Raw genomic sequence first — 16,948 nt, forward strand, 5'->3', positions numbered from 1 at the left:
GAGGAGGGAGCGGTACGCTCCAGCTGGATAGCATGGGCTCATCATCATGTTCAGTTTTTGCAGGGAAGTGTTTGCAACTACTGCCCTGCATCTATTGTGTTTCCTCCCTCCCGCCTCAGTCCATGCTGCCTTGTAGAGTGTGAGACTACGTTAACAACAGCGTATTAACCCTTAAGGGCTCAGGCAAGTGCTAGTTCATCATTCAGCAGCAAGGCATTCCCTGGGAAATATTCCACCCTCTGACTCCACCACCTCAACCAAGCTGCATAATCATTCATTGCTGTGTAAAATATTAAACTGTTTGTTTAAACTTGTTTAAAACCTATACTGTATATGTATATGTCTTTTGTATGGCAAAAAAAAATTCCCTGGAACCTAACGCCCCTATTTACATTAATTCTTACGGGGAAATTGGATTCGCTTAACATTGTTTTGCATAAAGTCGCATTTTTCAGGAACATAACTACAACGTTAAGTGAGGAGTTACTGTATTATATATTTTGTTTTATCCTTATTGTTCAATGTGTGGCCCCATGCCTTAAATGTACTGCACACTATTCAAACCCTGCTCTGAAGACAGAATTATTATTTCCTCATGGACTTTCCTATGGCACTCATCGTTACAGTATCTGCGTGCTTCACAAACATTAACAAATTTATTTTCACAACAACCCTATGAGATGAGGTGATGGTATTATCTCCATTTTGCATATGTGGAATGGACCCACTGAGATATTAAGGTCAAAAGTTTCTACTAATTTTGAGTACTCATTTTGAGATGCCTGGGGTCTGTTTTTTGTTTTCCCAGAATACACATTCTTAGCTGACTGATCTGGCTTTCTCCACCATGAATTAGATGCAGCTAAACTTCCAGGCTCTGATTCAGGATTCTTACTTCAATTTTATACCACTTAGTTGATTTCAGTGGTTGTAATAATATAGTGGTGAGTCAGGTCCATTAACATATACTAACATGTAACTTACACCTGGTTACACATCACCTCTGAATTTGGCCCAGTGACTCTTACTGAGTCTGAGGGAGTTTAAGATGTCATCATTTACATGCCAACGTGCCAGAAGACAAGGAATGTAGCAGGAAAAGTGGCTAATACGTTGTTGTTAGTAGCTGTAAGTTGAAATAGGCCATCTTACTGCAGTTTTTTCAGTGAAGTTACTGCTGATTTATACCACTGTGAGAAGAGGATCAGGCCCATTGTATTGACCTGTAGATTAAAACCCACTCAGTGATTTTGTGTAACTCTATGGAAGAGCATTTGCAGCAATATTTACCGTCTCTTGCACTGTTTAAACATGAATGAACAGTGTAAATATCAAAAGCACCAGATTCTCTTGAGATGTGACTTTATAACTGACATTTATGCAAACAGGGACAAATGCAGCTGGTTTGTAAACAAAACTTTAAAAATTAGGTCACGACCGGCAAGATTTTAGGTTGTTTAGAAACCTTAATGAAAGATGTTTTGTTACGAGGTCTGACTCACGTCAAATTATCATAGAAGATGCACACTGAGGTGCAACAAGAACTGAGAATGCTTGACAAAATTACAGCCAATAATTCAATGTGAAGGAAGTGAGTAAGAGCCTCCAAAGTAATACAGTGGTTTGTTATCACAAGTGATTCAACATATGAGAAAGGACCTATATTTTACATCAAACAATAACATCTCATATCCATTTTGGCGACTTAGTACAGTTGTGCTTTATACAATAGAAACAGGACTAATTTGCTCATTTCCATGCCCCAAATATTCTGAGAAACAAATGTAAAGGCTGCTTCATGTTCCTTCCCTGAATGTGAATAAAATAAGTATATACATTAAATAGGGCTGTCAAACTATTAAAAAATTAATTGTGATTAATCATGATATTAAAAAATGTGATTAATCACAGTTTTAATCACACTGTTAAACAATAGAATACGATTTATTTAAATATTTTGGGATGTTTTCTACATTTTCAAATATATTTCAATTGCAACATAGAATACAAAGTGTACAGTGTTCACTTTATATTATTATTTTATTACAAATATTTGCACTGTAAAAAAGATAAGATAATATTTTTTCAATTCACCTCGTTCAAGTACTGTAGTGCAATCTCTTTATAGTGAAAGTGCAACTTTAAAATTTTGAATTTTTTTACATAAATGCACTCAAAAATAACACAATGTAAAACTTTAGAGCCAACAAGTCCCATCAGTCTTACTTCTCGTTCAGCCAATCGCTCAGATAAACAAGTTTGTTTACATTTAAGGAAGGTAATGTTGCCTTCTGCTTATTTACAATGTCACCTGAACGTGAGAACAGGTGTTTGCATGGCACTGTTGTCAAGCTATTTACGTGCCAGATATGCTCAACATTTGTATGCCCCTTCATGCTTCGACCGCTATTCCACAGGACATGCTTCCATGCGGATGAAGCTCGTTAAAAAAAACTGTGCCTTAATTAAATTTGTGACTGAACTCCTTGGGGGAGAATTGTATGTCTCCTGCTCTGTGGTTTTACCCACATTCTGCCACATATTTTGTGTTATGGCAATCTTGGATGATGACCCAGCACATGTTGTTCAATTTAAGAACACTTTCACTGCAGATATGACAAAACACAAAGAAGCTACCTGTGACAGGTTCCCCCCCTTCGGGGTGCCACCTAGGACTTGGGGTATCACTGAGCCTGCTTGACCCACCAGCCTAGGCTCCCTGTCACCCTGTAATGCTGCGACAAGCTGCAGACGCTCCCAGTCTCACACTTTCACCAGCACACAGGTAGGGACACATCCAGCTGCAGAAACACACAGACACTGAAATCAGCTAAGGAATTACCCAATACTGGAGTGCATACCCGCCTCTAGAGGGTAAACCCAAAATTGTGCTGTCTTGCGCTGCACAGAGAACTGTACAGCGTAAGCTCATGAAATTTGCCCTCTCCCTCAATGTGGAGAGGGATATAAACAGCTTTCTGCCCCAAGTTATGATTTCTACATGCACTGGTTTTAGAGAAAACAGAACAAGTTTATTAACTACAAAGATAGATTTTAAGTGATTATAAGGGATAGCAAACAAATCAAAGCAGATTACCTAGAAAATAAAACAAAAACTCAATCTAAGCTTAATATACTAATTAAATTGGATATGAACAGCAAATTCTCACCCTAAATGTTGTTCTAGGCAGTTTGCAGAGAGTCTTGAAGGCAAGCTGCACTTGTTCGCAGCTTAAATCTCTAGATATTCCATTCACAGGCTATACAACCCTCTAGCCTGGGGTCAGCCCTTCCCCCTAGTTCAGTCCTTTTGTTTCTCAGGTGTTTCCAGGAGTCCTCTTTCTTGGGCAGGGAGTCAGTGAAGAACGAACTATTATGGTTTCACTCCCCTGCCTTAAATAGTTTTTGCATATGGCGGGAATCCTTTGTCTCGCAGGTTGATTCCCCACCCCGAGTCAGTGGAAAAACACTAATAGTATCATGGAGTCCAGTACCAGGTGACTTGGTCACATGTCCCTGCAGTCATAACTCAGAGGCTGTTTGAAGCAGGTGGGTGATTAGCATCTTCTGAAGCCTATTGTTCTCCCAAATCGCTCTTCCCAGCAAGCCATTTAGACTGATTGCATTCTGTCTAGTGGGTGTTCCCCAAGTGTAAACACATTTGTAATAGATGCATAGACAATATTCCTAACTTCAGATACAAAAATGATATATGCATACAAGTAGGGTAATCATATTCAGTAAATCATAACCTTTCCAATGATATCTCACATGCCTTATCGTGCACAAAATACATCATAATTTTGCCATACTCATAATAATATTACTATGAAGAATATGGGGCATAATGCTAGATGTTAGATTTCTAAAGATAACTACAGCACTCAACCCAAGGTTTAAGAATCTGCAGTGCCTTCCAAAATCTGAGAGGGATGAAGTGTGGAACATGCTGTCAGCAGTCTTAAAAGAGCAGCACACTGATACAGGCTCTAAAGTTTTACATTGTTTTGTTTTTGAGTGCAGTTATGCAACCAAGAAAAATCTACATTTGGAAGTTTCACTTGCACGATAAAGAGATTGTATGAGGTAAACTGAAAAATACTATTTATTTTATCTTTTTTACAGTGCAAATATTTATAATAAAAATAATCATATAAAATGAGCAATGTATACTTTGTATTCTGCATTGTAATTGAAATCAATATATTTGAAAATGTAGAAAAACATCCAAACATATTTATAATAAATTTCAGTTGGTATTCTATTATTGTTTAACAGTGTGATTAAAACGGCCATTAATCCCAATTAATTTTTAATAGAGTTAATTTGTTTTGAGTTATTTGCTTGAGTTAACTGCGATTAACTGACAGCCCTAATTAGAAAGGACATTTTTCACCCTAAAAATGTGCCTTAGTGCACAGCTGAAAAATGGAGACTGATAGTCCTCATAAGTCAGGGTCTTAAAAAATAACAAAATCCTGTAGTTGGTTTAAAGATTCAGGATTCCTATTTCTTCTCTTCTCTTCTCTATAGGGTCTTATACCTCCTTCATCACAATAGTATCTGAGGGTCTTCCTGTAGTACATTAAGTAATATCACTAACATCTGTCACACATGGTTATTCTTTCTTTCATCTTCTCCCCAAGGTAGGAATGGTGTATGCAGTTGAGTGTTTGTGTTTGGTAGGGTTATTTATCTTTTTTATATACATACTGCTATGAATTTATATTAGAGAAGGCAGGGCAAAGAAACACACCCTGGTTTTGGAGCAGAAAGTGGTGAGCTTTCTGGTGGTTCTTAGTTTCTGAGGAAATTCAAGGACCATCACAAATCTCACCATCTTCTGATTGAAAAGCAAGGTGCATTTCTTTGATCTTGCCTTCTGTAATACAATTACATAGTGTGTACATAATAAATAACCCTACCAAACCCAAACATCAACAGCTTCCAGCAAGCCTCTGAAAGAGCTCCATCTGCTTACAGATGAGGTTTACCCTTATAGAAGAAAGTTCCATTTTGCCTGAGAAGCGGAGTTGTCGGTCACAGTCTACATAGAATCATAGAAATGTAGGACTGAAAGAGACCTTGGTAGGTCATCTTTCATCTTGATAAATCATCTAGTCCATTCCCCAATGCTGAGGCAGGACCAAGTATACCTAGAGCATCCCTGAGAGGTGACTGTCTAACCTGTCCTTAAAAACCTCCAATGATGGGGATTCTACACCCTTGCTTGGTAACCTATTCTGGTACTTAAATTTTTCTAACTTTAAGGGTAATTTCCTAATAGCTAACCTAAATCTCTCTTGCTGCAGATTAAGCCAATTACTTCTTGTCCTATCTTAAGTGCACAGAGAGAACAATTGATAACCATCCTCTTTCTAACAGCCCTTAACGTATTTGAAAACTAGTATTGGGTCCCCCCTTGGTCTTCTTTTCTCAAGATTAAACATGCCCAGTGTTTTTTACCTTTCTTTTTAGGTCAGGTTTTCTAAACTTCCTATCATTTTTGTTGTACTTCTCTGGACTCTCTCCAACTCATCCATATCTTTCTTAAAAGTGTAGCTACCAAAACTGGAGACAATACTCCAGCTGATGCCTCACCAGTACTGAGTAGAGGGGAACAATAGTATTTTTCGTACCTGCATCACATTGCTGGTTCATATTCAATTTGTAATCCACTATAACCCGCAGATCCCTTTCAGTAGTACTATTGCTTAGTCAGTGATTCCCCAACTTGTAATTGGTTGTTTGATTTTTTTCCTTCCTAATGTAGAGCTTTGAACTTGCCTTTATTGAATTTCATCTCACAGACTTTAAGGTCAGAAGGGACCACCATGATCATCCAGTCTGACCTCCTGCATATTGCAGGCCACAGAACCTCACCCACCCACTCCTGTAACAGTCCCATAACCTCTGGCTGATTTACTGAAGTCCTCAAATAATGATTTAAAGACATCACGTAACGGATATTCCACCATTTATACTAGTTTAAAGCTGAAAGTGACCTGTGCTCTAGGCTACAGAAATCTTGTTGAATTCAGACCAATTCTACAATTTGTTAAGGTCATTTTAAATTCCAGTCCTGTCCTCCAAAGTGCTTGCAACCTGTCCAAGTTTGGTGTCATCCACAGATTTTATAAGGATACTCTTCAATCCATTTTCCAAGCTATTAATGAAAGTATTGAATAATATCAGACCCATGACAGACCCCTGCAGAACCCTACAATATACATGTTCCCTGTTTGATAGCAAACCCTTGATAGCTACCCTTTGAGTTCAGTTTTTCAACCAGTTGTTCCACCCACCTTATAGTTCATTTCAACTAAACCACATTTCCTTACTTTGCTTATGAAAAAAGCATGTGGGACAACATAAAAGCCTTACCAAAAACAAAATATATCACATCTACTGCTTCCTCTCTATCCACTAGGCCAGTAACCCTGTCAAAGAAGGAAATTTGGTTCATTCGGCATGATTTGTGCTTGACAAACCCATGCTGGCTATTATTCCAAGCTTTAGGTGATCTTTTAGATATGCTGGGTCCAAGTCATTGAGTGCCTTGAAGATAAGGACCAAGAGTTTGAACTTGACTCAATAGAAAATCAGTATAGAAAGCAGAGGACAGGCTTGATGCACTTGTGGTAGCCCATGTTGTTGAGGAGATGTTCTGCAGCATTATGTACTCAGAGTTTCTGAAGGATTAATGGTTCATGCCATGGATATCGCATTGCTATAGTCCAGCTGCATGTATAACCAAGGTCGTCATCGTGCTCCAGGATGGTAAGCAGTCTACCAGTCATGTGGAGATGGTAGAAAGTGTTACTCCTAGATCCTGCTCTGTGAGAGTTTAATGTAAGTAAGGAGTCCAGGACCACTCATAAATTACAGTCTGGTGAGGTCCTGAAGTTCCATAGCTGCCTAATGGACCTCACAGTCTGAACTTCCACCTTCCCCAAAGCAATGCAATCCCAAAATGTTTCTTCTTGCCCCCCTCAAGCCCTATCTAACACTGGGAAGACCTCCTAAAATTGCTCAGGTGCCCTACTGTTGTTTCTCAGAGCATCATTCTGTGTATTACCTTTCTGGGAATATGCTAAGTATAATCTGAAGCAACTGCTATTTCTTCTTTGATGGCTTCAGCATTCCCACTTGGCCGCAAACTTACCACCACCAGTGGACAGGTCCCAAAAGTGGGAATGCATCGGGGTGACTCTCAAAGAACAACAGTTTCTGGCAAATTAAATGTTAAATGTTTAATGGAAGTTGGAGCTAGCCTGATAGACTATAGTAGTTGTTTATATTTATTCCTTAGTCACTGAAGAGACTGATTGCACAGAAATGACACCAGATGATTTTAGTATTGCCAGAAGTTAATTGAGACCCAACGTGGACATTTCAGTATGTAGGCGGAAAAAATGTCTTCCTGAGTCAGTTGACACCTGGCTGTCATGGATGTCATGTCAAGGAAGTAAGCCAGGGTCATTCAGCTTCTCAAAAATCTGAAAAGAAAGTCAGCAGTTAAGCCCAAAGGAAATCAAGTCTGACAGTTTCCTACTTCCCTGTTCCCAAGCCTCACTTTCAGAAAGAAAGCCATTATTTCTGAGAGTAAGTTAAAGCATAAGGACACAGCCTGATTCATGAGATGAAGCAGAATTTATTTTCCCCTAAATGTTTGTCATTACAGCATAGGAAACAGTGTGTTACAAGTACTGGTGATTGGCTAAAAAAAAATGGTTTCAGGTCTCAACCACTTTTCAGAGTATTATTTTTTGTTATACAAAAAGTGAAGAGACTGGAGCCAAAACAGCTCTCTGATATATTCTCACAAAATGGTTCAGCTCTAATCCATCAAACATTATTTTGTCTTTTGAAACAGCTCTGCTGAAGACAGCATGGTCTTTGAGAGAGAGAGAGAGAGATGCAGTTTCAAAGAATGAATTGCTGAAAAAAGGACCCAATGTCCACACTTACAATACAGAGTCTGCTTGCTGACTTTGTAACTACTGACTAGGTCAAGTGATCTATGAAAGGGAGTGGAAATTTCCTCGCTGTGTATAGGCATAATTTCTACTGGACAAAAATAATACAGTACATCTTTGGTTTAGAACTCTATTATATTTCCTTAACTTTATACATTTTATTTCACACACAGATTAAAAAAACATATTTCACCTTATAGAAGAATAGTACACTGTTAGGTTTGTTTCTGAATTCTATTAAGCTGCATTAAGAGGATGATGTTTTTGATTCATGCTGATCAGAAACCTGATAGTTCTTAACAGTTCATCCCATATCTGGAGATGAGCAAACCAAGATGATTAATAGGCACATTTATCCTTATTTAAGTGGATTTCTTAAAGTAGTTGAATGAGGTTGGTTTTAGTTTTGACTGCCTAAATAAGGCCTGATAGTGTTGGCATGTACAAGTGTTCGGCATCACTGAATGTTTAACTTATTAATTAATCAGATTCATATTTTCTATTCCACGTTGGTGGAACCGCAGTCATGTAATGACTCTGATTCTTGGGCAGTTCTGTTCAGGCCAGATTCCCTGTGCTGTCGATCTGTGTTAGAGTAGCAGTGCTGCAGTAAATGCTGTGCAGCAACAGTAAAACGGGGGGCCAAAACACAGGCCAGGATCAGCATAATGGTTTTCAAGACACATCTCTTTCTTCCACCATTGTCCCCTTTTTCTTACTAACAGTAGGCTAGATGACTGACATGCTGGCTCTATGTCCACCAACAGTAGGCTAGATGACTGACATGCTGGCTCTATGTCCTGCGCTGGCTGTATGACCCCAGTGGGTTCATCCTCTGTGGAATGATTAAAATCATGGCTTTAGGGCAAGATTATGTCATACATGTGGCACAAAGCAGCCATACAGCCCTGAAGTATCAGTCCTAACATCTCTACTTAGGGAAAAAATTGTGATAGTGATTTTGATTGCTAATGGCAGCATTAGAGACGAAGTCAAAGCTTGGCACCGCCAGTGGGAATTTTTGCACTGAAATCCTTATCATTATAACTATTACGTTTTATATATACAATGAGAAACTTTCAGTGTAAATGACTTTAAAGGAAAACAACAAAAAGGAGAGGGGGAGTTTCCGTGAGAGTACAGTGGGCCCAGTTCTCTACTGCCTTGCACCTTTTCCAATCATTTACACTTGTGAAAAAATGGGTGTATAATTCTTTCAAATCAGAATGGAATCATTTTATAACTACTTTTCGCTCCCTTTGCACATAAATGACTGCACAAGATGCAAGACAGTACATGTATGGATCCAATTTGTATATCTTCTGTAACAGGTTGTATCTAAATTGAACAGAAATGGTGGCTGCTTCTAGGACAGTGGTTCTCAAAGCCAGTCCGCCGCTTGTTCAGGGAAAGCCCCTGGCGGACCGGACCGGTTTCTTTACCAGCCGCGGTCCACAGGTTCGGCCAATCGCAGCTCCCACTAGCTGCAGTTTGCCACTGCAGGCCAATAGGGGCTGCGGGAAGGGCGGCCAGCATGTCCCTTGGCCCGCGTTGCTTCCCGCAGCCCCCATTGGCCTGGAGTGGCGGACCGCGGCCAGTGGGAGCTGTGATCGGCCGAACCTGCGGACGTGGCAAGTAAACAAACCGGTCTAGCCTGCCAGGGGCTTTCCCTGAACAATCAGCGGACCGGCTTTGAGAACCATGTACTAGGAGACAGAAGACTTCCAGAAACGTAGAAGTGCAATACCCAAAACACACAGTCAGAACAGTTACATATACAGCTTTAAATCCATTACAATGCACACTGTGACCAACACCCCACTCAACTCTCACCTCCTTTGACTTTTCCCCATATGTTCATCTACTGCAGCCTAATAGCAACCCAATTTACTGGGAGTAGACACCTTTGTTTATGCCCCTTGATTGAGACTGAGAAGGAGGTGTAGTATCCAAAAATGCTTTACTTTTCTGCACCTCTCTTCGTGGATGTTTGTATGGAACCAACTATTCATACACCAGTAAGCATAACCAAGACAAGATTTATTAAAAAGAGAGAGCAAATAGAATTAAAAGAAAAGAAACAGCGCTTACTGTATTTAGGTTTACACTTCGAATGAGCAAAATAAATAGTCATTCTCAGAATAGTTACAGAGAAGTGAACGAATAGTTTACATCTCATAAAAGCAGTTCTCTCCTCTGACTACTCTTTAGTCAGCCTGCTTGCGGACCATCTGTTTTACCTAATCCATCCTTCTGGGTCAGCTTGCATGTCCAGACATGTTTCCTTTGAACTAGGCCTGCCACACCCCACACCGCACCAGTCTTATCCAGTTCTGTATATGCACAGAAGGGTCTTGGTTCACTGCCCACTCCAGGAGATGGCTCAGCGAGGACACAAAGTCCCTTAATGATGCTCATTGGTTGTCCTCTAAAGGTTCAATGATCCAGCCCAGATGCTGTATTTCACAGAGCAGTCTGCGTACCTCTGCCCCAGCCAATTTCTGTATCATCTTTTCAGACAAACAGATTGGGGTTTTCTTCAACACAACACCCATCCCCACATCTACATGCTAAATTTCTGTTGTGAATTAGGGACCATACCATCTGTCATAAACACTTACAGATCCATACCATCTGTCATAAATACTTTATCAGTAGTTATTAAATGCTTATGTTGCACTGAAGTTTATGTTGAAACTAGCTGCATACTTTACCGAATATACAGTACTGATATTATCCTGTATACAAAACATGTTTAATTTAGAGTTAAGGTTTTTGGAGAGCATTTCCTTTGAGTGCATAATCAAAAAATAATATCTGCATTTTATTTTAACTTCAGTTTCTTTCTTTTCTTATTTCAGGGAAGTTTTATAGTTACATTGTAGTTGGTCTGTTTCTCCCTCTTTCAAGGGTTTGACTACTGTTTCCTCTGATAAGCAAAATATATAAGACCACCAATATTACCAAGCTCACCAATAAAGAGTTTTGCCATTAACTCTCAATGGAGCCAGGATTTCACCCATTATATTTATAACCTCTTGGGTTTTTACTGGCAGCGTTTTGACTGTGGCTCTTGCATTAGATTTATGTTTGTCTTTCATCTTGTACTATTAGATCCTTTTATAAGGCGTAAATGTCTATCTTCCATCTTTTGTGATAGCTAATGGTTTTTAATTTACGTCAAAAACAATCCATTTAATGATTCGCTTGTTTGTTTGTTTGTTTTAATCAGCAAGGATTTATACGTACATGCTGGAGAAGTCCCGTGTTGTCATGCAGCCTCTCAACCAGAGCAATTTTCTTGTTTTTTACTTGTTGGTGGATGGGCTGTCGGCTGAAGAAAAGTACAGCCTGTACCTCAGTAATTTGTCTGCACACAGGTAGGAGACCAATTTCATGTTTGCTATGGAGCTAATATTTTTTTTTCTATTTCATGCCTTACTCCTCAGAGATGCTGAGCACCTTCAACTTCTGTTGAACACAGAGTCCTCATTTTGAAAAGATGTTTGCTTAAAATTATTGTTCTTTTTTAAGTGATTGTCCACATGGGTTTCATTCTCAGTTTACATGCAACCCAGGCATATGAGATCAGATTCTTTTGGCATTAAGTTTCTGTGGGGGCCAGGCCTGTGTCCTAGATTTTTTTTGAAAAAGGGGAAAACCATTTCTAGAGCTGTTTGTCCCAGACCAGAACAAGAAATGCTAGTGTTCTGCTCCAGAGAGGCCTCCAGCAAGGGATTCCTGTCAGATGCCTTTCTCCTCCCCTGGACTCTGGGACTGATGTATGCCTTACCCTGATCCTCATGATACTGAGAGTCCTGAAGAAGCTGAGGCAAGATGCAGGATCTATGACCATGAGAGTCCCAGCAGGGGCCAGGCAGCTATGGCATTCAGATCTGGTGAAGCACTCAGCGCAGCCCCATGTTATTTTGCCTCTTTGCCCAACACAGTCTCACAGCACAACAGTCAGATCTGACATTCCAAACATCTGACGGTCTGTATGCTGGCTGGCTAACAGTCATCAAAAGAAGCTGTTCAGGGGAAGTTCAGACCATTCTGCTCCAAAGCAGGAAAGTCTCAGCTAGACTGACGAAGGGCTTGTCTACATGGCAAGTTGCTGTGCAGCAAGCCAAAGTGTGAATCTACAACACCCCAGCTTGCCACACAGTAATGTTTTCTGTGGATACACTCTAGATTCACACCCTGTCTTGCTACGAAGTAACCTGACTTGTAGAGAACCCAAACCAGCTGGTCATCTTAGTACCAGCTGTTACCCTCAACAACACCCATTTTAGCTCTACCAGACTATTTATTAGCCCTTAAACAATCTGGACTTTCTGTTAGTTCTATGAGATTCATATGGCAGCAACATCTGCACATTGTTCTCCTGTCCAGGACCATGCTATATTTTCTCACCCTTCAGTGACTAGATTCCTTACAGCCTTTTTTTTTTCCTCCCAGTTTGGGATCCCCCTTTTTCTTGGCACCTCAGAATATTATTAACAGGATTGATGGGTACCAGCTTTGAGTCCTTAACAAACCTATTCCCTCTACCATGTATCAATGAAGACTGACTTTTTAGTAGCCATTACATCAGCTCAAATGGAAAGGGAGATACAGGCCATCATGGCAGTATCTCCCTTATGCCATGTTTCATAAAGACAGTCACTTTAGGCCTCATCCCAAGCTCTGCCTCAAAGTTGTTACAGAATTCCATTTGAACAAATTTATTCATCTCCCAGCTTCCTTCCCCAAGCCACACTCAACCCCAGTGGAAGCTAAACTTCATACACTTGATGTAGTAAGGGTATTGTCATGGTACCTTACAGGACAAAAACACTCAGGAACATACGGTACCTAGACAGTTTATGGCTTTTGCTGATAGACTTAAGGGTCAGGCACTACCCTCACAAAGATTATCAGAATAGGTGTCCACGCTATAAGAACTTATTAGAAGATAGCCAAGTTAGATCCACCTACCCATAGTAGAGCTCATTCCACAACCAGTGGGGCCCCTGGATGATTGAGATACAAAAGGAGCACTTAACAACAATAAAGTCATCACAGAGAAACTAAATGAATTCTGTACTTCAGTCTTCATGGCTGAGGACGTTAGGGAGATTCCCAAACCTGAGCCATCTTTTGTAGGTGACAGATCTGAGGAATTGTCACAGATTGAAGTGTCACTAGAGGAGGTTTTGGAATTAATTGAGAAACTTAACAGTAACAAGTCACCGGGACCAGATGGCATTCACCCAAGAGTTCTGAAAGAACTCAAATGTGATATTGCAGAACTGTTAACTATGGTTTGTAACCTGTCCTTTAAATCAGCTTCTGTACCCAGTGACTGGAAGATAGCTAATGTAACGCCAATATTTTAAAAGGGCTCTAGAGGTGATCCTGACAATTACAGACTGGTAAGTCTAACGTCAGTACCGGGCAAATTAGTTGAAACAGTAGTAAGAAATAAAATTGTCAGATACATAGAAGAACATAAATTGTTGCGCAAAAATCAACCTGGTTTCTGTAAAGGGAGATCATATCTTACTAATCTATTAGAGTTCTTTGAAGGGGTCAACAAACACGTGGACAAGGGGGATCCCGTGTACTTAGATTTCCAGAAACCTTTGATGAGGTCCCTCACCAAAGGCTCTTATGTAAATTAAGTTGTCATGAGATAAGATGGAAGATCCTTTCATGGATTGAGAACTGGTTAGACAGGGAACAAAGGGTAGGAATAAATAGTAATTTTTCAGAATGGAGAGGGGTAACTAGTGGTGTTCCCCTAGGACTTATTCATAAATGATCTGGACAAAGGGGTAAACAGTGAGGTGGCAAAGTTTGCAGATGATACTAAACTGCTCAAGATAGTTAAGACCAAAGCAGACTGTGAAGAACTTCAAACAGCTCTCAAAAAACTAAGTGATTGGGCAAGAAAATGGCAAATGAAATTTAATGTGGATAAATGTAAAGTAATGCACATTGGAAAAAATAACCCCAACTATACATACAATATGATGGGGGCTAATTTAGCTACAACTAATCAAGAGAAAGATCTTGGAGTCATCGTGGACAGTTCTCTGAAGATGTCCACGCAGTGTGTAGCTGCAGTCAAAAAAGCAAACGGGATGTTAGGAATCATTAAAAAAGGAATAGAGAATAAGACGGAAAATATCTTATTGCCCTTATATAAATCCATGCTATGCCCACATCTTGAATACTGCGTACAGATGTGGTCCCCTCATCTCAAAAAAGATATACTGGCATTACAAAAGTTTCCGAAAAGGGCAACTAAAATGATTAGGGGTTTGGAACGGGTCCCATATGAGGAGAGATTAAATAGGCTAGGACTTTTCAGCTTGGAAAAGAGGAGACTAAGGGGGGATATGATAGAGGTCTATAAAATCATGAGTGGTGTGGAGAAAGTGAATAAGGAAAAATTATTTACTTGTTCCCATAATATAAGAACTAGGGGCCACCAAATGAAATTAATGGGCAGCAGGTTTAAAACAAATAAAAGGAAGTTCTTCTTCACACAGCGCACAGTCGACCTGTGGAATTCCTTGCCTGAGGAGGTTGTGAAGGCTAGGACTATTACGGAGTTTAACAGAGAATTGGATAAATTCATGGACGTTAAGTCCATTAATGGCTATTAGCCAGGATGGGTAAGGAATGGTGTCCCTAGCCTCTGTTTGTCAGAGGGTGGAGATGGATGGCAGGAGAGAGATCACTTGATCATTACCTGTTAGGTTCATCCCTCTGGGGCACCTGGCATTGGCCACTGTCGGTAGACAGGATACTGGACTGGATGGACCTTTGGTCTGTCCCAGTATGGCCATTCTTATGTTCTTATGTACAGCTCAGACAGCCTCTGCTAACTGTTTCAAGAATGTTCCTATTTCTGAAATTTGTAGGGCAGTTACATGGAGCTAAGTCCACACATTTACAAGACTCTATTTTTTGGTAGATGCTTTTAGAGCAGATGCCTTTTTTGGTAGGTCTGTCCTCCAATCATTGTTAAAGAAGATTTCATATACCTACCTCCAAGGAAACAGATAACTATTTCTTAATCACCAAGAGTGAGATCCATGTGGACAGTCACTCAAAGAAGAAAGAGCAGTGGCTTACCTTACAGTAACTGTAGTGCATCAAGATGTGTTGTCCAGATGGGTTTCACAACTCGTCCTCCATTCCACTATTACGGAGTCTTACTCTTCCAGGATTCTGTATTGGTGAAGAAGGTGAGGCACAGCCGAGCCTCCTTTACGCTTTATGTCCTTGGGCAGCATGGCACAGGGACATCTAGGACACAGGCAAAACCCCAGCTAACACTGCTGCTCAGAATAATCTAATCTTGAGTGCAAGGGGCACATGCACATCAAGGGTGGAATCCATTAGAACAACACAACTTGAAGAATCACAGTTACTCTAGGCTTAGTAACTCTTCCTTTTTTTCCCCTCTTAAATTGGTCATCTGTTCACAGCTTCAACTAGATAACAGCAAAAAAATAAAGAACAATAATAATTAAAATAATCAGAAATGGGTCCTTTGATGTCTCAGTGTTTGAATGTTTCCTTGGCATTTTCTGACAGTTTGTGCATCTTCCATACTGGCTGACACTTGAATAAAACAGCTGTCCTAGATTTTCAGGCCTGTAAAGAGGCTGATGATGTAATTTTCATTTCTGGTGGAAAACCTTTATCTACACTGATCTTTTTAAGCACAAATATTTATGGTAGCACTGCTTGGTAACACCTTAAGTTCCTTACTCTTTTGGTATTTAAATATGTTGCCACATTTCAGATAGAATGAGCTAGTACAGCAATTTTGAAACAAATATGGAGCTACATTGCTTCCCTAGAAAGATCATTTCAAAGGGGAAAAATCAGTGAAATTTGTCTTCTAATTTTTTTTCTTGTAAACCCTTTGAAGGCTTTTAAGACCAAAAAAGATTGTTTTGCTGTGCTTGAGAGCATTAATTTATTCCTCTTTAGCAAAAATTGTTTGGAATCACTGAGTTTATTCAGAAAATAGCACAGTTTGCAGTTACTTTGCAAGGAGTTCCAGCAAGAAGCAACTCAGCAAAGACCTGGATAATTAGATTCATACGAACAAAGACATTATCTCATCAATAGCGGATCAATATTCAAAAAGAACAAAGTAATATTTCTAAATAGATACATGTGTAACCCACACACTCCTGGGTGTGGTGTTCTATCCCATCTAGTGGCACCCAGACCACTTAGAGAAAGTTAAATGAGTCTGCTCTACAGCCTTAGCTAAGAGCCAGTTGGCTTTTAGCTCATGCAGTAGAGGCTCATGCACTGAGGTCCCAGGTTCAATCCCGCCCACTGACGACTGGGGTCTGTCGAAGTTACACTTGTACATCGTATCCAGCTCCAGAAGTAATTGATAGCAGAATATATACATAAAGTTACTTTTATTGATAAAGCTTTGCTTTACTTATATACAGTAGATTGTCATTTGCACTGTTAAGAAACATTTTGGTCCGTATTATGCTTTTGTTATACACGAATAGTTCAGTTAGCTAGGTTCATCCTGGTTGCCAGAGTTACACCAGAGATTAATTTAACATCATGACACTCTTTGCATGAGTAAGGCAAGCAGGATTTGGCCCATCATCAACTTCTTCTTTCTGACTGATACTTTGATGAGATCATATCATTCTGGTAACACCAATGATTGAATCTGTCATGTTTTCTTTAAACATGTGTAAGCATGATACTAATAACAAATTGAATTAGGTAAAATCCCCTTTGAAACTGAATTTTAGTTCATGCTCAGCTGGTTGAAATGGTTTGTGTCTGACTTTTGTTCCTTTCTTAATTTGTTTAAAATTGCAGCCATTAAAATGAAGACTGAACAGTCTCAAGATTATCCACGGTTTGTTAAGGTCACTGGCTACGCCTTTGTTCCCATTGAGATTTAATCAAGCACGATGAGTAGG

General features: G+C 39.8%; 1 protein-coding gene and 1 long non-coding RNA gene across 5 annotated transcripts in view; one reads left to right on the top strand and one right to left on the bottom strand.

Annotated features, from left to right (window-relative positions):
• Nucleotides 1-16,948, top strand: part of MYO16 (myosin XVI) — a 576,974-nt gene that overhangs the window by 353,405 nt on the left and 206,621 nt on the right. For all 4 annotated transcript variants that reach the window (XM_074963511.1, XM_074963520.1, XM_074963529.1 and 1 more), the window contains exon 16: nt 11,212-11,359. In XM_074963511.1, the coding sequence (XP_074819612.1) occupies nt 11,212-11,359 (148 nt within the window). The remainder of the gene's footprint in view (nt 1-11,211; nt 11,360-16,948) is intronic.
• The window catches only part of LOC141993831 (uncharacterized), a 30,537-nt gene continuing 28,790 nt past the window's right edge, over nt 15,202-16,948 (bottom strand). Inside the window, exon 4 of the long non-coding RNA XR_012640952.1 lies at nt 15,202-15,281. This is a non-coding gene — a long non-coding RNA (uncharacterized LOC141993831). The remainder of the gene's footprint in view (nt 15,282-16,948) is intronic.

The sequence above is a fragment of the Natator depressus genome, chromosome 1 (assembly GCF_965152275.1).
Source record: "Natator depressus isolate rNatDep1 chromosome 1, rNatDep2.hap1, whole genome shotgun sequence".
Classification (NCBI taxonomy): Eukaryota; Metazoa; Chordata; order Testudines; family Cheloniidae; genus Natator; species Natator depressus.